Source organism: Cladophialophora immunda (assembly GCF_000835495.1).
Source record: "Cladophialophora immunda strain CBS 83496 unplaced genomic scaffold supercont1.1, whole genome shotgun sequence".
Lineage (NCBI taxonomy): Eukaryota > Fungi > Ascomycota > Eurotiomycetes > Chaetothyriales > Herpotrichiellaceae > Cladophialophora > Cladophialophora immunda.
In genome coordinates, this window is record NW_015622541.1 from 4,852,409 (window position 1) to 4,867,777 (window position 15,369).

A 15,369-nucleotide genomic window follows, 5' to 3' on the forward strand; every position below is an offset into this window, starting at 1 on the left:
GTGCGAGCCACTTGTCAATCATGCTTGCCTATCTCGTCCACATTTCCATCTCCCTCTACTAACGGCCCATGACTAAGGTCAGATTAACAGATCACAGACAACAACCCTCCTACAACTCACTCAGGGAGACATACACCCCTTTGGACGATTCAGTGAGTTGTCAGATCTGCCTCGAGCTGCTTTTGGATGGCATTCTCCAGATCCTTCTCTTCCTTCTTCTTGTGAAGGGTCACCGCAACGCTGTCCGTCATTTTGGCATCCACGCTCGGCGCGAAGAGACTGAGGATGATGCCTGTCCCAGTAAACGCCAGCGAGGCAAAGAAGACTGTCCGGTACGCCGACGTGTTGCCTTCCTTGTAAGCGTTGACGACCGCTTCCCGGATCTGGGATGTGAGCCCATGATCCCTTGAAAACACGTCGAAAGTGCCCAAATTCAGAGCAGACAGCAGTTCCGGGACGGAGCTCACGGGGATGCCGGCAGCAGTGGCGGCTGGCGTGACGGCGGCCGGTACCGTTTCGGCGAGGCGATTGTTCAGGATGGCAACATAGATCGTAGAAGCAAGCGTGGACAATGCTGAGCGCACCGAGCCGGCCACACCAACGGCCACCCCAATTTGATTCTGATCCCGAATGTACATGCCTGGCAGCGTGAGAGTGAGGGCTTCCATCCAACCGATGAAAAAGTTCCCAGGGATCAGCAGTCCGATGGGTAAATTGACGTCCGAGGGGTCCGCGCCTGCGACACCTGCCTGCAGTTAGCACACCAATCCGGGCAGTTGGGGATTTCCTCCTGACCTGCGAGTAATGCACCGCCTACCAGCGTCGTCACCGTGAGTTGCACTCGCACCGAGCCGATGAACTTGTACAAGAAACTGCCCGTGACTTGTCCTAGGGTGAAGGCACCCCCCACGCAGCATTGCAACCAACCCGCGTAGATCGAGTCCCCGTTAGCGTACAGGACGTTGACCATCGAAGGCCAGACAATCCCAAAGGCGTAGTAAATGCTTGCTCCGATCGACACCAGCAGTGCCGAGATAAGCCACCCGCGATTCTGGAAAAGATGCATCGGTACCAGCGGCTCGTCCATCGGGTGGTAAACCTCCCAGGCAAAGAAGGCCATTAGGACAAGCGCACCAACCACGAGTGTCGCGATCACGGCCGCCGATTTCCAGGGATAGACATTCCCACCCCATGAGATGCCCAAGAGGAACACTAGACAAAGGACACCCCCAAATTAGCATCCCAGCAGCAATCCACCCTGGGGTAAAGGAACTACTCACAAACAATCCCGCTGGTAAAAAGGAAGATGCCAACATAGTCGAAGGTGCGGATCATCCGGAGTTTTTCTTTTCGGCTGTGTTTCATGCCAAAGGTCGGCGGGTGGTAGAAGAGGAGGTACGAGAGCATCGACAACGCGTTGAAGATGATCATGAGATAGTAGCACCATCTCCAGCTCGCTTTGGTGGCCAGTGAATTCGCAATGGCGGGCGCCAGGCCGGAGAAGGGGATACAGCAGAAGCACGCGTACGCGGTCCCGATGAACCTGTACTTCATAGGCACCAGCTCGCCGATGAGGAACGGGTAGGATAGCGCCGTCGCCCCCGCAAGACCAACGATGACCGAGCCCCCGATCAGGGTGGGCACATCACGCGCTGTGGCGCAGATGACGGCGCCAACGAGGCCGAGTCCCTGGCCGCCGGCGAAGAACCAGCGACGTCCAAAGATGTCGGAAATCCGACCCAGCAGTGTCTGGCCCACGGCCAACCCCACGGGGAACATCAGGGGGACCCAAGCAATGTTCTTGTTCGGCCCAATGTCGGCGTTGATGGTACCCAGAATCGGGGCGGCGAGGGCATATCCCCCAACGCTGCCCAACAGACTCATTCCGCATGCAACCATCGAGCCCAGAAAGTATGGGCTGTAGAAATAGCCCCGCGGCAAGCTGGCAGAGTCGGCGCCGAAGAGGGCCACCGTTGGCTCGAAGGCTGCGTGATCTTCGGTATGATCGACGTGCGGTTGTTCCTTGTCCGACAGCGAGGCCATCGCCATGGAATGCTCGTTACTCGCGTGGGACATGTTGATATCGGTCTGCCTTTCCGAGAGATTTCTCTCGAGACGAAAGAGGGATGTCGGGCAGGGAGTGAACTTCCACCAGGGGGGCAGGATACATTATTTATCCTGGAGCCATCGATGAATCCCATCATGTCCAATCCATATATGCCCCCTGGACGAATCCCGCTCTCCACCATTCAGGACCGGGGAAATGACCTCAGAAAATGTGTGGAGAGTCATAGACCGGGGTACCGGGGAGCTGTCCCGCCGTTGTCTGTGTGTCCTACAAACGTGAATCAACAAGCTCCACCACCGAGCTTGGAAAGCCCCGAGCGAGAGAATGCTTGGCAGGCAATATCCGAGGCTTGTCATAGATCTACACGTGATGGAAGCCCATGGCAGGGAACGTAGGACACAGAGAATGCAGTCTCTGTCAAACATCAGCGAAACATCAGCACATATCTTCGATTGGTGATTCGAGTCCCCTCGAGGGTGAAGGACCCCCTTCCCTCACACCAGTGACTTCCACAACCGTGATTCACTCTCACCGTGCGAGGGCGAGGAGAAGGACAAGGAGTAAATGAAGGAGCGTCTAGACTCTCGGGGCCTCTCGAATAGGGGTTGCTGGCTCTATACCTGAAAGATGAGCGCGTGACGGGCTCAATGTTGAACAGTTTCGTATCGACAGTGACAATTGCTTTGCATTCCACGGTTGATTATGGTGACATGTCGTGCCTCCTTACAGTGATAGGGTGAAGACTCGATGTGATTTATGATTTTCTATTTTGATTCCGAGCTCTGAGGCCCGGAATGAAGAGGCCATCTTATCTCCCCATAATTTCTACCAGCCGCTGTCGTAAATACGGCGCCGCCGGACATGCTCAAAGACATCGTGGGAAGACTGTACCTAGATCCAGACTTGTGGATGTTTAGGAGTTGCTTTCGTTGACCGTGAAGCCTCTGACAAACATCATCAGTTCATCAAGATCCTCAGAGGCTCCAAGAACATTGACTTACCCGTCAATGAAAATATTTTGGCCCACGACTAGACTCATCTGCGGTGTGCACATCAGAGCCACTACGTCCCCAATTTCGTCGAAGCTGGCAGATCGGCCTTGTCGGGAGACGAAGTGCTGCCACATCGCCATGCCCCGCGCGTCGACAACATCGTCCTCCATCAGAGACTCTTCTGCCATCTTGGTCAAGAGAAAGCCTGGCGAGACTGCATTGACTCGGATGCCGTGGCTTCGGCCCTCTAATGCCGCCTAGAAGCCGCGAAAAATCGAGTCGAGTTAGACTGCTGGTTGGGAGGATTCGAGGCCCAGTGCCCACTCACCGTCTTCGTGATTCCGTAGCAAGCGTGTTTGGACGCCGTATAAGGCCCAGTACCGGGCATGGTCAGCATGGAATTGACGGACGCGCAATTCACAATCGCACCCCGTTGTGGAGGCCGCCCATCTTCACTAAGAGTTGTGCAATGTCCTGGTTAGATGGCATCCCGAGGAGTAGAGTAATCCAAAGCTTACACGGCCAGCGAGTCTTGCTTCATCATTTGAATCATCTCGTATTTCGTGCAAAGCATGACACCGGTGGCATTGACATCGAGCGTCTTCTTCCACTTCGCCACGTCCAGGTTCACGATGGTGTCAGGGGGTCCTACGATCCCTGCGAAGTTGGCCGCGTAGTCGATCCGGCCGAATTTTGTTACAGCTTCGGCGACGGCTGAAGCCACCTCTTCTTCCTGCGTCACGTCGGCGCGGATAGCGAGGCACTGTGTAACCTCCCATGTTAGTGATCAAGCAATCCAGTCCAGGAAAAAGGAAAGAACTGGTCACCTCAGCCCCATGGGCCTCGACCGCTGCCTTGCCATGTTGCATAGTTTCCTCGTCATTGATATCGACAATCACCACGCCCTTGGCCCCTTCTTTTGCAAAAGAGACAGCCACGGCATTCCCGAGACCCCTGGCAGCACCGGTGACAAAAGCTATCCCAGGTGTATTTGGACCATGTCGTCGGCCCATTTTTGAAATGTCAATCCTGTAAGGTGCCCGAGGCTGAGGTTGATGCGGACAACTATCAATCCAAACCTGCCGAAGTTCCCTACCAAACAGAGGGCAATATGTTACTTATTGTGTGTGGTAGTCTCTGCCTCCATCTGATAGCCCAGTTCTGGCCACTTGGAGTTCAAGAGGTCACCTTTTTTCGGCTTTGCATCCGCATCTCCTTGGGACAATTGGAGGTGCGCCGCAAAATCCTAGCCCAATGTCTGGCACCGAGTGTTGATGTGTGGTTGTGGAACTAGGAAAAGTCGCCGATTGCTATGAGTCCTTCAAGTGTGTGTCTATCAGCCTCGGTCAGAAGTCACTGACTCGTGCCATAGCAGCAACGTTTTGCACGTCCATTCTCTCCGCAAAGTGGAGCACTTTGCGCATTCGACAGGGAGGAGAGTAATTTCAAGGCTGCATGACTCCCGAAATCGTGACCAACAGTCTAGTGCGTTGGAGCAGTAAAGCCTTGTTCTTCCGCGTCTAACCAACTCGAGTGCCGCGGTATATGACCTGAATAGATGCGCGTCGACACCTTCACTCACGGAGCCTGACAATTTCAATTTTGGAGATATTCTGCACTTACTTACTTTGGCTTGCAAAGTCAGACCTTGATCAAGATGCCTCACTCTACTGCCGAAACGAACGGAGTTGTTGGCGGGTTTCGCGTCGAGGAGCATTGGCATTCTGACCCTGGAGACCTGCGTGTAATCTGTGTGGGAGCAGGCGCGGCGGGTTTGTTGGTCGCCTACAAAATGAAGAAGCTATTTTCCAAATACGACCTGGTGGTCTACGACAAAAACCCGAGCGTCGCTGGGACTTGGTACGAAAACCGGTATCCTGGGTGCGCGTGTGACGTGTAAGTGAGATGGAACATTCTTCCCCGGCTATCTCTCTGTATCTGACAAGAGGGTCGCAAGACCTGCACATGCTTATACCTTTACTTTCGAGCCGAACCCTGACTGGTCTGCATTCTATGCGGGCTCGGCGGAGATCAAGAAATACTTTGAGTCTTTTGCCGAGAAGTATGATCTGATGCCTTGGATCAAGCTCAACACAAAAGTCCTGAAAGCGACATGGATAGAGAGCGAGGGCATTTGTGAGTCCAATCCCAGATCCGCTTCCACCGGTGACCACCCCTGACAGGAGTCCGTGCAGACAAGGTTGAGCTCGAGAGTGAAGGTCGCAAATTCGAGGACTGGTGTCATGTCCTGATCAATGGAACTGGGTTTCTGAATTCATGGAAATGGCCCCAGATACCTGGTCTACACGATTTCCAAGGCCAGCTCCTGCACAGCGCCAACTGGGATCCAAATTTCAGCTGGGAAGGTAAAACGGTGGCCGTTATTGGGACCGGCTCTTCAGCAATTCAAATGGTGCCACAGATCCAAAAGACCGCAAAGCACCTGACGTCGTTCATGCGATCAGTAACTTGGATATCCCCTCCCGTGGGCGCGGCAGCGCTCGAGCAGGAGAAGAATAAGAGCGTCAAGAACGCATCGGGGGAGCCCGTGAAGGAGGCTGAGCCAGCCGCCCAATACTACTATACCGAGGAGGAGAAACAGCGCTTCAAAGACGACCCGGAGTACCATTTGCTCTACCGCCGAAAGCTTGAATCGTCGGTTAACAATCTCTTTGACATGTTTATCGCCGATTCCGAGACTTCGAAACAAGCACAGCAGCAAATGCATTCCGAAATGGAGCGTCGACTCGGACCGGGCCACGAAGAACTAAAACGCCGTCTCATTCCGTCCTGGCCGCCAGGATGTCGTCGGATCACCCCTGGCGATGGTTATCTCGAGGCCCTTGTCCAGTCGAACGTCACGCCAGTTCATGAAGAGATTGAGAAGATTGTGCCCGAGGGTCTAGTGGACAGCTCGGGCAAGCTACACAAGGTCGACATTATCGCATGTGCCACGGGGTTCAACCTGGCTTTTGCGCCCCCGTTCGAGCTCTGTGGAGTTGATGGCGTGACTATGCGCGAGGCATTCGATCCGGAGCCACAAGTCTATCTTGCCACGGCGGTTCCCAAATTCCCCAACTACTTTGTCGTCAATGGAGTTAGGGGGAACTGGGCCGCGGGAACGGCGTTGCCCTCTCACGAGGTCTGTGTGGAATATATCCTCAAATGTGCAGCCAAGATCCAGACGGAGAACATTCGAGCGCTCGAGGTGAAGCAGGAGCCTATCGACCAACTGTACGAATACATCGACGAGTGGCACAAACGATCAGTCTGGAGCCGAGACTGCAAGAGCTGGTATAAGAACAATATTCCCGGCGGCAAGTTGTGGATCTGGGGTGGTTCGGTAAGGATTCCACGCCCTGGAAAACATATTTTTCTGTCGGCATATGCTAACTGATGTCTTCCGTCGCAGGCCATGCACTTTATGAAAACCATCAAAGAGGTCAAGTGGGAGCACTACGACCACCGATATCGTAAAAGCAATATGTGGTCCTATCTGGGCAACGGACGGGTCAAGGCCGAAGTGTGGAGGGACGTGGATAAACTCGCCCCGTATATGAGGAACGCCGATGTGCCGTGGGAGATAGAATAGATTGGCCATGAATATAGATAATTAGATGGAGAGATTTGAGGCCAATTTTGACCAAAGGCACTGACACACCCCTGACCTCAAGGGGAGCGTCCCCGAGGCCGAGTGATTCACCAATTGATGACAGTCTCGTGGGGCCCTAAGATCTCTCTAGATCTAAATAATGGCTGGAATATCAGCTTATAGGCTTAGGACATATACCTCAAAGACCAAATCCGACCAATTTGAAACATCAGACCAGCATTATCATGGTACTCCCGTCCTTTACCGCCAAATACCATCATGCTCCATACCCCAGCATTGATCCCTCTCGACCTGAACTTTCCGCTGCGGACAAGGTCGTCGTTGTAACTGGTATGGAAAAGACCTCGAATTTTGCACTTGATGGTCCGGGGGGACCAATATGAACTAACCCTGCTACAGGAGGTGGCACCGGGATCGGAGCTGCAACGGCTCTTGCCTTTGTCGCGGCCGGAGCCAGGGCGGCCGTGCTGCTTGCGCGCCGACCTCAGCCGTTGCAAGAGACCAAAGCCCAGATCCAATCAGCATACCCTTCGGCAGAGGTCCTCACGTTTTCAGTCGATGTTACCGACGAGGTCACGGTGGCGGATTGCTTTGCCTCTGTCGCCCGTCGCTACGGGGCAATCGACGTCTGCATCAACGCGGCGGCCTATCTGTCGGATCAGGGCACCATCGCCGCTGGACCGGTCGACGAGTTCTGGAAATCCTTCGAAGTGAATGTGAAAGGGGGATACATTATCGCGCGACAATTTCTCCGCAATGCCTCCCGTGGCGACCCGGTCTTGATTGGCATCAACTCTCTGATCGCGCACCTCCCGGCGTCGACCGTGGAACAATGTCCCGCCAGCTACGCGAGTAGCAAGATCGCGCTGTCCAAGCTGTACGAGTACGTCGCCGCCGAGAATCCCGGTGTCCGTTGTTATTCGGTCCACCCGGGAGTCGTCGAGACTGACATGGCCGCCAAAAGCGACGCCATGGCGCCACCGCAGAAGGACAATCCATTTCTTCCCAGAGACGATGGTGAGTGATTCCCCCCCGTAGATGACCCAAGTTCGCCCATCCAACGAGCTTGGTACACACTTTGACGAAACACGACGTTAAACCGAGTCATCTCTTCAGCTTCCCTTCCCGGACAATTCTGTGTCTGGCTCAGTTCCAAGCTCGGAGCGGCCATCCCATCCGGACGATATCTCTGGTCGAACTGGGATGTCGACGAGTTGGCGGCGATGAGTACGGAGCTCAAGAATGACCCGGTTGCTTTGACGATGACTTTACCACATTGGCCATTTCCGCTGCCGTCACCAAGGAACACATGAAAAGCTCAACTGCTTCATGCCGAACGACTACCGTGGCTCTACAATCCCATGCCTAGTAACTCCATATAGTAGAAAACGCCAAAGGTTCACCTAGCTCCGCATGTGACGCACGACGGACGCACCAGGGCAACGGAGATGAGAATAGACAACAGGTTGATTGGAGGAGAACTAGGGCGAGGGTTCTTATAGACGTCAAAAGCGGCGGCGTGCCCAGCACCAACTTGACAAGAACAGCATCAACTTGTCAGCGGGGTTTTATAGTGGGGATATTCAAGAACTGTTGTTATCTCCGGTCTTCTCCTTGTAGTTCTTGTTCGGCGTTCGTCCTCCGAGCGCCGGAATTCTCGACTTCCGGCCCCGAATGCAGACGGTTAGCATCAGCGCCCAATCTGGGCAACAAAGCACCACCACCCACACCACCGTCGATAGCCGCAGTTGGAGTCATGAGCACTCTCCCGGGGAGACTTGTGGCAGACCGAGAGCGGGGTCTAGTGCAAGTCTCCTGGCACTGGTGTGATGACGGTCCTAGAAACCCGGGGTAGATTATGGGACTCGTTGCAGCATGGGTGGTAAGCTTATACAAGCCCTGAGTATCTCAAAACTGCTCGAAGCACGTTGCTCAGAGCTGCTCGAAGAAGTAAAGGAAGATGTCACAGCACTGCAGACCGCTGCGAAAAGCCGTCTCTACGACACGCTCGGCCATCCGTTCCTATGCAACCCAGGCAGCGCGGCCGGCAAAGCGGAAGTTGAATGTGCCCATTGATTTCGGAAACACACCTCTTCTGCACCATTCCGCAAAGAGCTTTCCACAAACGCCTGGTCTCCCGCAGGACAGCTCTTCGACACGGTTGAATCTCTGCCAGGCAGTGAACGAAGGCTTGAGAACTGCTTTGAGGGAGGACAACAAGGTGCTCTGTTTTGGCGAGGATGTCGCCTTCGGCGGCGTCTTTCGGTGCACGCTGAATCTGCAGTCGGAATTTGGGCCGGATAGAGTTTTCAACACGCCCATCACCGAGCAGGGCATTGTGGGAGCGGCGATTGGCATGGCCGCCGAGGGCGCGAAACCGGTGGTTGAGATCCAGTTTGCGGACTATGTTTTTCCAGCCTTCGACCAGATTGTGAATGAGGCTTCAAAGTTTCGGTACCGAGAGGGCTCGACAGGTGCCAACCTGGCTGGTATGGTGATCAGGATGCCCTGTGGTGGAGTGGGACACGGTGCCTTGTGAGCCTTGCCAACTGGCAGTCGACTTCTTCGTCGTGCTAACCCCTTCGCCTCTTAGATATCACACTCAATCTCCGGAGTCGCTCTTTTGCCATGTGCCGGGCTTCAAAGTTGTCGTCCCCCGATCACCATCCCAAGCGAAAGGGCTTCTTCTCTCTTCGATCCTTGAGTCCAAAGATCCGGTGATTTTCATGGAACCAAAGATCCTCTACCGCGCCGCTGTCGAAGAAGTCCCCGATGAGCTCTATACCCTTCCGCTATGTGAAGCGGAAGTCGTCAAGCCTGGAGCCGATCTGACCATAATCTCCTATGGTCGCCCTCTGTATAATTGCCTTGCGGCTATTGAGGCGGCAGAGAAAGTTTCCCCGGGCATCAGTATCGAGCTGATCGATCTGCGGACGATATATCCGTGGGACAGAAAGACGATTTTGGACAGTGTGTCGAAGACGGGACGGGCCATCGTTGTTCATGAGAGTATGGTCAACTATGGCGTTGGATCGGAGATCGCTGCAACGATTCAAGAACGGGCGCTCCTGTCTCTTCAGGCGCCGGTGAAGCGACTGGGTGGTTGGACTACGCATACCGGGTTGGCGTGGGAGAAGTTTATTTTCCCCGATGTCACGAGTGAGTCCCTTCTTCAACCTCCATGGTTTTGGTTACTGACTTCAACAGGGATATATGATGCCATCCTGGAAGTGTTGGAGTTTTGAGCGGGTGTTGCAGAAGTATATAGAGCGAGGATACCAGGAATGAGCAAAAATTGAATCTCGGGCATGGCACTGGGTCAGAGAGCTTCTGGCGTTCGGGGGTCTGCATTCAACCTCAAGTCTATTACTACCTACAGCCGTATTACTCGAGGATATTACAGAGCTTTGAGGCCGCCTTCATAGTCCTCCGCATCGTACTCCTCCGGATATTTCTCCATCAGACGCTTGAGTTCCTGCCGCTGAGCCTCTTGCTCTTCCGAATACTCCGCATACACGTCGTCGAAGACCGAACTCAGCCGTGGTTTCTTCTCCCTCTCAGCAGCCTTCAGCTCAGTCAAAATATCTTTCCGTATCTGATTTCTCGTCTCCTTGTCCATATCGTCACTCCAAAGACCCTTGTTCTCCAACCATTTCTTGAGCCGGGCAATCGGATTGTCCCGAGTCTTCCACGGGTTCACCTCATCATGCGTCCGGTAGGCAAAGCTGTCGTCGCTGGTGCTGTGGTGGGAAATGCGGTAACTCATCATTTCCAAGAGAATAGGACGTCCGCCGTTCTCGAGAGCCCGCCGTCGTGCTTCTTTCGTGGCTTCATAGACCGCAAAGATATCCGTCCCGTCCACTCGCAAAGTTTCAATGCCGTACCCGATGCCACGGCTTGCGATGCCATCGCCCCGATACTGCTCCGTTGTCGGCGTAGAGATTGCGAACCCGTTGTTACGGCAAATGAAAATGACTGGGCAGTCGCGAACAGCGGCAAGATTCAGCGCCCCGTGAAAATCCCCTTCGCTCGCTGCGCCGTCCCCAAAATATGCTACCGCAACTCTCGGTGACTTGTTCCCGGTCTCTCGATCTGCGAGCTTCAAGGCATATGCAGCTCCCGTGGCGTGGGGGATTTGAGTTCCGAGCGTCGATGCAACAGCATGCTGCGCACATTAAGATCGATCAGCGATATTCGTGCCGCAGCCTCCGTAACCATTCACCAGCAAAATACCGAGAACTTACCACTCCTGTTTTCAATCTCCCACTATAGTGACAGGGCATGTTGCGTCCTTTGCCAGGATCATTCTTGTTATGCACCAACTGGCTGAGGAAGTCCTTAAGCGTGTAGCCCCGTTGCTTGAACACTCCCGTCTCCCGATACTGGCACGTAATCACATCATCGGGTCCAAGCGCTGCTGCTGATCCTACCATGATTCCTTCTTCGCCTGCTGAGACCTGAAAGATGTGTATGTGAGCAATCTGTTTGTTTGGGAGCAGTCTTTGCGCTACGCACCATGTAGAAACTCAGTCGACCCTGTCTTTGGGCTTCGGACATGATGGTATCCAAGATATTGACTGTTTCCTCGGATGGTTTGTTCTCAGCATGCCGTCGCTAGAATCTGCTTGGGTAGGGGCAAAGTTACCGGTCAACATGTTCTTGTACCACTCAAGGACCTGCTCGTCTGTCACGTCCGGGGGTGCGCGAGCGTCATCCTGCACTCTCCCTTCCGCGTTCATGACCCGATAGGTGGCAATAGGTGGTAAGGATTTCGGCACCAAAAAGTCCATTTTGGTACTGAGGGGACTGCCGGTCGCACCTGGAAAGCGAGGTCTGTCGCCAGCTGCTTGTTAACTTCGTCCCAGCAAGATTCGTGGACCCCTTTGGGTGAGGGCACTGACGAGGTAGATATCTCCCCCAGCGTCACTGTTGAATTCCATCTTGCAAACACTCTTACAGAGGCGCGTCGACTGGCGGACGATTTGGTCGCACCTCCTGCTGCTCGAAGCCACATAGTGCACGGCGACCCTGTCGTCTAGAACTGGCATTCAGAATTCCATTGAACTCGGGGTGAATCTCAGCTATCCTAACTACCAAAGATAACCATCGAGCACAGAAACAATCGACGTGGATTGAGCGGTTATCGACGGTGATGACCTGCATTAGCAGACCCCGCTAATGGATCGATCCGGCTCTTAGGGATGCTGATTGATGATTTCGGTGAAGTCGATGGACAATGCCGACGCAAAGCATAACGAAACGTCGAAGGGAGCTCGGGGTTCGGCGAAGTATTCCTATTGGCCCGGAGGAACAGCTGACTCCGGTAGCACCATAATAATCCCCACTAGCGGTCACACTATCCAAGAGAATACCCAATGTTGACTTTCGAACCAGGTACGAGGTACATGTCCTAATTCAAAGGGGCCAGTCAGCTCGGAGCCTGCGCAATCAGTCGTTCGACTCTCAGGCGTGAGCTCCTCACACCGATGATCAGGGGCAGGACCTAGCTGCCAGACATGGACTGGAACAGCCGAAATGCAAGCGACAATTCAGCCGCAAGGAACCGCGGAGAGCCGCAGGCCCTGCTCCTTTTCATCGAGATCAATGTCAGGGTAGCTGTGGAGCCACAAGTGATAATACCTGCCGTCTGGAACACCGACCTCATCTCACTTTGAGGAGTTTCTCAGGAACGAAATTCCAGAAATATGAGCCGGGTGCTGGTCAGAGACTTTGTGCGTCGAAGTCAGCGGCTTTTGGTGGCAGGACACTGTTCAAATCGACACGCCTTCCACAGCTCGCCGTCATGGTGTGCGGTCAGGCCGTATCTCCTAGCAGACATTGGGGAAGGTAAGGCCACACCCAAGTTCGAATCGGCTTGGAACAGCAGGATAACGATAGCAGGAATCACTGAGTGTCAAATCATCAACTGGTCGGTAAAGCCGGGAGACCGCGTTGCCCAATTCGACCCAATATGTGAGGTTCAGTCGGATAAAGCAACTGTAGAGGTGCTTCGGGTACTCCCCTGTATTCCTCAGCAAGCTGCTAACAAGCCGACGTGAACAGATTACCTCGCGATTTGATGGCGTGGTCAAAGCACTCCACTATGAGCAGGATGAAGTTGCCATCGTGGGGAAGGTGTGTTGGGCCGCTTCGAGAATCTGTATGCTGGCTAACATCATGTAAAAGCCACTGTTGGATATGGATATTGCGGACGAAATCACAGGAGATCCAATTCTTGCGGACGCCGCTGTGGAGCAACACTCAGAGACTGGGGAGGCGCCGGAGAAGGGGAGCTCTGAGGGAGAAACAGAACAACCAACATCGTCACTTGAATCCCAGTCTACCGTACAGGCCTCATCGCTGACCTCGTCGGCACCCGCGACGAGAGAAAAGCTAGCCCCTAAAACTTCGGCACTCCTCACCCCGGCTGTGCGACATATGCTCAGACAGGCAGGCATCGATGTATACGATGTTCAAGGGACTGGCAGGGATGGACGCATTACAAAGGACGATGTCCAACGCCATATCCAGGCACAATCGAACTCCAGTACAACCCTACCGCCCGCTCCTCCCGTCCATGAATCGCAGTCGACGAAGACGGCAGAAGACAAGGTTGTCGCTTTGAACCCGGTTGAGAAACAGATGTTCAAAGTTATGACGCACTCCCTCACGATCCCTCACTTCCTCTACACTCACAGCGTCGACGTCACATCGATCAACCTGCTCCGCCGAAAGTTCAACATCAACCAAAGTCTCGCGTCCACACTTTCCGCACCAGGCTCCTCTGTTTCGAAGCTGACAATCCTCCCCTTCATCATGAAGGCGTTGGCGCAAGCGTTTTCACAATTTCCGAAACTCAACGCCCACCTAGACACGGCAACCAACCCGTCAAGTCCCCAACTGATTCTCAAATCCTCCTGCAATTTCGGGATTGCGGTAGACACCCCTCAGGGCCTGCTGGTTCCTGTGGTCAAGGACGTACAGAAGCACTCCATCATTTCACTTGCTGTGGAAATCAAGCGGTTGAGCGATCTGGCGCAAGCTGGACGTCTCGCGCCAGACGACTTCAAGGATGCCACCTTCACGATCAGCAACATTGGGAGTATCGGCGGAAGTGCCGTCGCGCCTGTGATTGTGGCTCCGATGGTGGGGATCCTGGGGCTTGGTAGAGCTCAAGATGTCCCGGTTTTCATCACAGACAAGGAGGGTGGTGAACGCGTTGTCAAGCAGGAGCAGGTGGTGCTAAGCTGGAGTGCCGACCACAGGGTTCTCGACGGCGCAACTGTCGCCAAAGCCGCTGAAGTTGTGGGCACGTTGATCCAAAACGCCGAGAGTCTGGGACTGGCGTTGCGATGACATTAATCTGATATGTAAAAAACTCCTCGGCGACGAATCCTGGGGTGGCGTAAGCCAGATTGTGTCGCAATGGAAAATGTCGCAAACTTCCCTACTTGGGATACTTGGGATACTTGGGATACTTGGGTTTCGATATCGCATAGTTACTTATCGAGCTTTGGCACCCAATTTGTATGCCAATCAAAGCTCAGATAGAGTCTTCTTCTCTAAGCGGCTCGAGCTCCTCGCCCCACTCCTCGTACAGCAACAGTTAGTCCTCTCCCTTGTCATTAGTGACAGGTTTCGCTTCCCGCAGTGCCGCTGCCGTCACACCAGGCGTGCTTCCAAGAATCCCCTGTGGAACCCGCATCGAATTCCGCCCACAAACATTATTTTAAGATGACAGTCCTGGCGAATCGACTTCAGTACGAGGATCACTGATGACCGATTTGGGCTCACACTCACTCTGCCGTCCTGACCACGCCACCCTTCGACGCTGTTCCCCTCGTACCACTTTGAATTCGTGCTTATCTTTCCACCCTCTGGTACTTCGACATCAAACCCAAGGTACACGGGAACGACCGGCGGTGTTCCAGGTTGTGAGGGTATGCTTCCTCGTCGCATAAGTCTGCGTTGTTATGTGTAGACCGTGGGTTTTAATGTCTTTCCATGGGGTACAATCCACGATGGCTTTTGCATTTCCTCTCGCCCATGCCTTAAGGCGCAGTGTGGCAGTATGCACGACACTGAACAGGGGGCAGTCCATTTCGCCTTTTCACGGCAAGGCCGCAGCGGACCCACTAAAGAGTGAACTGTATTTCTGGGATCATAGTCACGCACCCCTCCGCGTTGAGAGAGACATTGATGAACCTCGAAATCCATAACTGCAAGCTGGCGTACCTTTCCGCCTGCGAGTCCGCATTCAACGGCGAGCGGAATTTGCGGGAAGAGAGCTTACATGTGGCCGGAGCGTTTCTCCTTGCTGGAATCCCCAGTGCCATAGCGACGTGGCGGCCGATTCTGGACGAGAAGTCCATGGATGTTGCTGAAGAGTTCGACCGACGGTTAATGACAGGAAGAGCAACTGTGGATGTGAAAAAGGCGGCCGAGGCTCTCCATGGTGCTGTGAGTAACTTGAGGCAGGATGTCGATGATCCTTTCGTATGGGCGTCATACGCACATTTTGGCTGTTGAAAGCTGCAACTGTCTCTGGGCCATCTACCGCGCTCAGCATCTAAAATCGTACTCTGTCGATATTCTGCAAGAAAAGAAAAGGACTCGGACTACACTGAGGCAGTAGAATGCTTTGAACTCTGACTTCCTCAGATACGACAGCTATTTCCGGGCTTGCACGCACCCTC

General features: G+C 54.0%; 6 protein-coding genes across 6 annotated transcripts; 3 read left to right on the top strand and 3 right to left on the bottom strand.

Annotated features, from left to right (window-relative positions):
• On the bottom strand, window positions 1-2,076 carry PV07_01418 (uncharacterized protein; the record flags this gene model as incomplete). Its single annotated transcript, XM_016387939.1, has 3 exons — window positions 1-745; window positions 796-1,212; window positions 1,281-2,076. The coding sequence occupies 3 exons, from the start codon at window positions 2,074-2,076 to the stop codon at window positions 150-152; spliced, it is 1,809 nt and encodes a 602-aa protein (XP_016254867.1). The 3' UTR covers window positions 1-149.
• A 905-nt stretch (window positions 2,077-2,981) lies between these two features.
• PV07_01419 (uncharacterized protein) lies at window positions 2,982-4,073 on the bottom strand (the record flags this gene model as incomplete). Its single annotated transcript, XM_016387940.1, has 5 exons — window positions 2,982-3,012; window positions 3,070-3,317; window positions 3,389-3,515; window positions 3,579-3,823; window positions 3,888-4,073. 5 exons carry the CDS (start codon window positions 4,071-4,073, stop codon window positions 2,982-2,984), a joined length of 837 nt encoding a protein of 278 aa, XP_016254868.1.
• A 4,560-nt stretch (window positions 4,074-8,633) lies between these two features.
• PV07_01420 (uncharacterized protein) lies at window positions 8,634-10,098 on the top strand (the record flags this gene model as incomplete). The annotated part of the gene is made up of 3 exons (XM_016387941.1): window positions 8,634-9,208; window positions 9,267-9,832; window positions 9,881-10,098. 3 exons carry the CDS (start codon window positions 8,634-8,636, stop codon window positions 9,916-9,918), a joined length of 1,179 nt encoding a protein of 392 aa, XP_016254869.1. The 3' UTR covers window positions 9,919-10,098.
• PV07_01421 (uncharacterized protein) lies at window positions 10,019-11,747 on the bottom strand. Its single transcript, XM_016387942.1, has 5 exons — window positions 11,575-11,747; window positions 11,319-11,506; window positions 11,189-11,250; window positions 10,918-11,130; window positions 10,019-10,838 (listed from the first exon to the last, which is right to left on the bottom strand). Exons 1-5 carry the CDS (start codon window positions 11,685-11,687, stop codon window positions 10,071-10,073), a joined length of 1,344 nt encoding a protein of 447 aa, XP_016254870.1. The 5' UTR covers window positions 11,688-11,747; the 3' UTR covers window positions 10,019-10,070.
• Window positions 11,748-12,359: 612 nt separating this feature from the next.
• PV07_01422 (uncharacterized protein) lies at window positions 12,360-14,156 on the top strand. Its single transcript, XM_016387943.1, has 4 exons — window positions 12,360-12,520; window positions 12,575-12,678; window positions 12,737-12,808; window positions 12,860-14,156. The coding sequence occupies exons 1-4, from the start codon at window positions 12,379-12,381 to the stop codon at window positions 14,027-14,029; spliced, it is 1,488 nt and encodes a 495-aa protein (XP_016254871.1). The 5' UTR covers window positions 12,360-12,378; the 3' UTR covers window positions 14,030-14,156.
• A 716-nt stretch (window positions 14,157-14,872) lies between these two features.
• Window positions 14,873-15,202, top strand: PV07_01423 (uncharacterized protein; the record flags this gene model as incomplete). Its single annotated transcript, XM_016387944.1, has 1 exon — window positions 14,873-15,202. One exon carries the CDS (start codon window positions 14,873-14,875, stop codon window positions 15,200-15,202), a length of 330 nt encoding a protein of 109 aa, XP_016254872.1.
• Window positions 15,203-15,369: the final 167 nt, after the last annotated feature.

Coding starts and splice junctions, on each gene's coding strand:
- PV07_01422 (XM_016387943.1), top strand. CDS start 12,379: ATGAGCCGGGTGCTGGTCAGAGACTTTGTGCGTCGAAGTCAGCGGCTT. Junction 12,521..12,574: donor CCTAGCAGACATTGGGGAAG/GTAAGGCCACAC, acceptor TAACGATAGCAG/GAATCACTGAGTGTCAAATC. Junction 12,679..12,736: donor CGGATAAAGCAACTGTAGAG/GTGCTTCGGGTA, acceptor CGACGTGAACAG/ATTACCTCGCGATTTGATGG.
- PV07_01421 (XM_016387942.1), bottom strand. CDS start 11,687: ATGTGGCTTCGAGCAGCAGGAGGTGCGACCAAATCGTCCGCCAGTCGA. Junction 11,131..11,188: donor GTCGACTGAGTTTCTACATG/GTGCGTAGCGCA, acceptor CACATCTTTCAG/GTCTCAGCAGGCGAAGAAGG. Junction 10,839..10,917: donor GGAGATTGAAAACAGGAGTG/GTAAGTTCTCGG, acceptor TAATGTGCGCAG/CATGCTGTTGCATCGACGCT.